The 2,353-nt window shown below is 38.7% G+C and overlaps 1 protein-coding gene across 1 annotated transcript; it reads right to left on the bottom strand.

The window, feature by feature from the left end:
• Positions 1-254: 254 nt before the first annotated feature.
• LOC106458014 (neurogenin-2-like) lies at positions 255-962 on the bottom strand. Its single transcript, XM_013917466.1, has one exon. The coding sequence runs from the start codon at positions 960-962 to the stop codon at positions 255-257; it is 708 nt and encodes a 235-aa protein (XP_013772920.1).
• Between the last annotated feature and the right edge of the window lie 1,391 nt (positions 963-2,353).

The following is a 2,353-nucleotide window of genomic DNA, read 5'->3' as shown; positions in this document are numbered from 1 at the left end:
TTACCTACACTAATGACGTTAAAGAGGATTAGTGATGAAGTCTATATAACTTAAACATAGTTGTGGAAAAAATAAGATTCAAATTCAGCTTGACACATCAACATAATTCCAACATCTGGTTGAAGGTGATACATACGTTAATAACTTGAAAGAATCTTGAAAGTATCCAGAATACAGGGCACCTTAATCATGTAAAATAACTTAAAAAATATGAAAGTAGAAATTACGTTATTGTAAAAACGATGTTTTCTTGTTCAGTCTCTGTCTAAAAGTTCACACAAGGCTGATATATAACTCTGAGCCATCTGAAGAGTTTCGTATTTAGATAATTTCCGATCCTCACCAATCGAAGGCACTACTTCCCGAAGACGGTCAAAAGCGACATTCAAGCTGTGCATCCGGCGCCGCTCCCGAGCGTTTGCCGCCAGGCGCCTATTCTTCAGTACGGTAGGAGTTGGTATCGGTTTTTCTGAGGATTGTCGTTTGGAAGGACGGGCTTGGGTGATATTCTTCTTACATGCGGATGACTGGGAGATATGTATCATAGGGGAATCAATTCTAAGTGGTTCACACGAATGTGGGAAACAGTGAGAGTCACTTAGGCCAACTTCTACTGAACTGTCCCAGAGGTGACGGACTGAGTCTAGGGAATCAGTTGGTTGACAGCAACCTTCGTCCGAAGATTTCAACACCGGAGTCAGCTCCAACAAGTTGTGTTGAGGGTTAGTCGGAGAAGAGACTTGCTCGCTGGATGAACTTTGAAAATGTTCAGAATACGTTTGCTTCTGTGTATCAGAGTGACTACTACACGAACTGGATGCTGGACTGAAACAGTCATCAGAATAGACTTTCTGCGGTATATCTGAGCGACAATTGGGATAGCTGTCAGGATCAGTTTCGGAAAGAGCTGATTCGTAACTCAACAAAGAGTCTGTTAGTACAGTTAGAAGTGCAGTGTCCATCTTCTCTTCTGTATTGTGGCCAGTCACAGAGAGATGTTCCCGTTCTTAGCAGGACTGAGCAATCGCTGAAACTATGCTAGGAAAAACAACAACAACAACAGCAGTTCGTGACGACCTCCGCACACGTTTATCCTAATCAACAGGTAGCTGGCTAGACAGCAACTGACTCCCGCCGACCTTGTTCACCTTTATATACAAGTAGGCCAGACGTGTTGTCGGCACTTGCCTCATTACCTTGTCATCTGGTTGGGTGGTGCCTAATCCACGTACGTGGCCCTGAGCGCCCCCTCTATGGTGGAGGAAGAGTAGAAGACCATTGTCCGGTGTATTAGGGGGCACGGGCCACTTTTGATTCACTTCTAGAACATCACGAGAAAAGGGCTTCTAACACAATATTTATTCATATCTTCTGTTGTCGAAATTAAAAAGTAGCTTAAAGATTAGTAAACATTTATACGAGATACGATATTGATGAAATTTGGTTGAATGGATGGCAACTGCCTGTTGTAGAAAAACAAGTATAGAGGACGACATTTCGAAACGTCGTCCTCTATACTTGTGTTTCTACAACAGGCAGTTGCCGTCCATTCAACCAAATTTTATCATGAATACTCTGCCTGAACACTCTATCAAAGAGATACGATATTGTCTTTCACTTATTCTGAGTATTTAGGATTGGATTAATGCTATTACGAGAGCATTACGTAATAAATGAACTTCACACTTCACCAAATGATCTTGTGTGGTATTTACACATACACGTTTTTCTCAAAAATAAAGATCAGTTTCCCACATCTCCGCTTTTTTTCACAACAAATGAAACACACGACGGGCTTAAAACTTTCGGTCTTGTTCCTAGGTTTGTTCTCAGTTAGTAAGAATGATTCAAACAATTTACAGTGAATGTGTACTGAATGTCTATTGCAGTGATTGAATTTTAACAAAGTTTGTTAGTTAAAACAATATCATTAGCTCTAACAGTTTCTATTTTATTCAGTTTCGGGAATATTATTTGAAAGAGTACTTTGTAAATTCAAGCTGTTTTTTCGTAGTTTTATTTTCAGTACTGACTTAAAAAACAATAACAAAACGTATATGATATTCATGGGTATGATAACAAGTAAAAAAAAGTTTTTCAGTAGAAGGAAATTAATTTATAACGTTTGTATTTCGACAAACAAAAATCTCAGAAATCTCGAATAGTGCAGTATTATCTTATTGTGGATATTATTAAGCCTTTTTCAGATGTACTTTAAGCGTAGGTAGCCATTGTGTAGTTTAGCACAAATATTTAAAACAAACAAACAAGTCCTAAAGGGTAATATAATGTCTGCCGTCTAGTATTATAAAAACATGAAGTCTCAAAGTAAAACCATAAATACCACAGTGGT

This window comes from Limulus polyphemus, unplaced genomic scaffold (genome assembly GCF_000517525.1).
Source record: "Limulus polyphemus unplaced genomic scaffold, Limulus_polyphemus-2.1.2 Scaffold20, whole genome shotgun sequence".
NCBI lineage: Eukaryota > Metazoa > Arthropoda > Merostomata > Xiphosura > Limulidae > Limulus > Limulus polyphemus.
The sequence above is the reverse complement of the archived record's forward strand: the minus strand, read 5'-3'. Positions and strand labels throughout refer to the sequence as shown.

What these genes read in the sequence shown, in the direction of transcription:
- LOC106458014 (XM_013917466.1), bottom strand. Translation starts at nt 962, where the DNA reads ATGGACACTGCACTTCTAACTGTACTAACAGACTCTTTGTTGAGTTAC.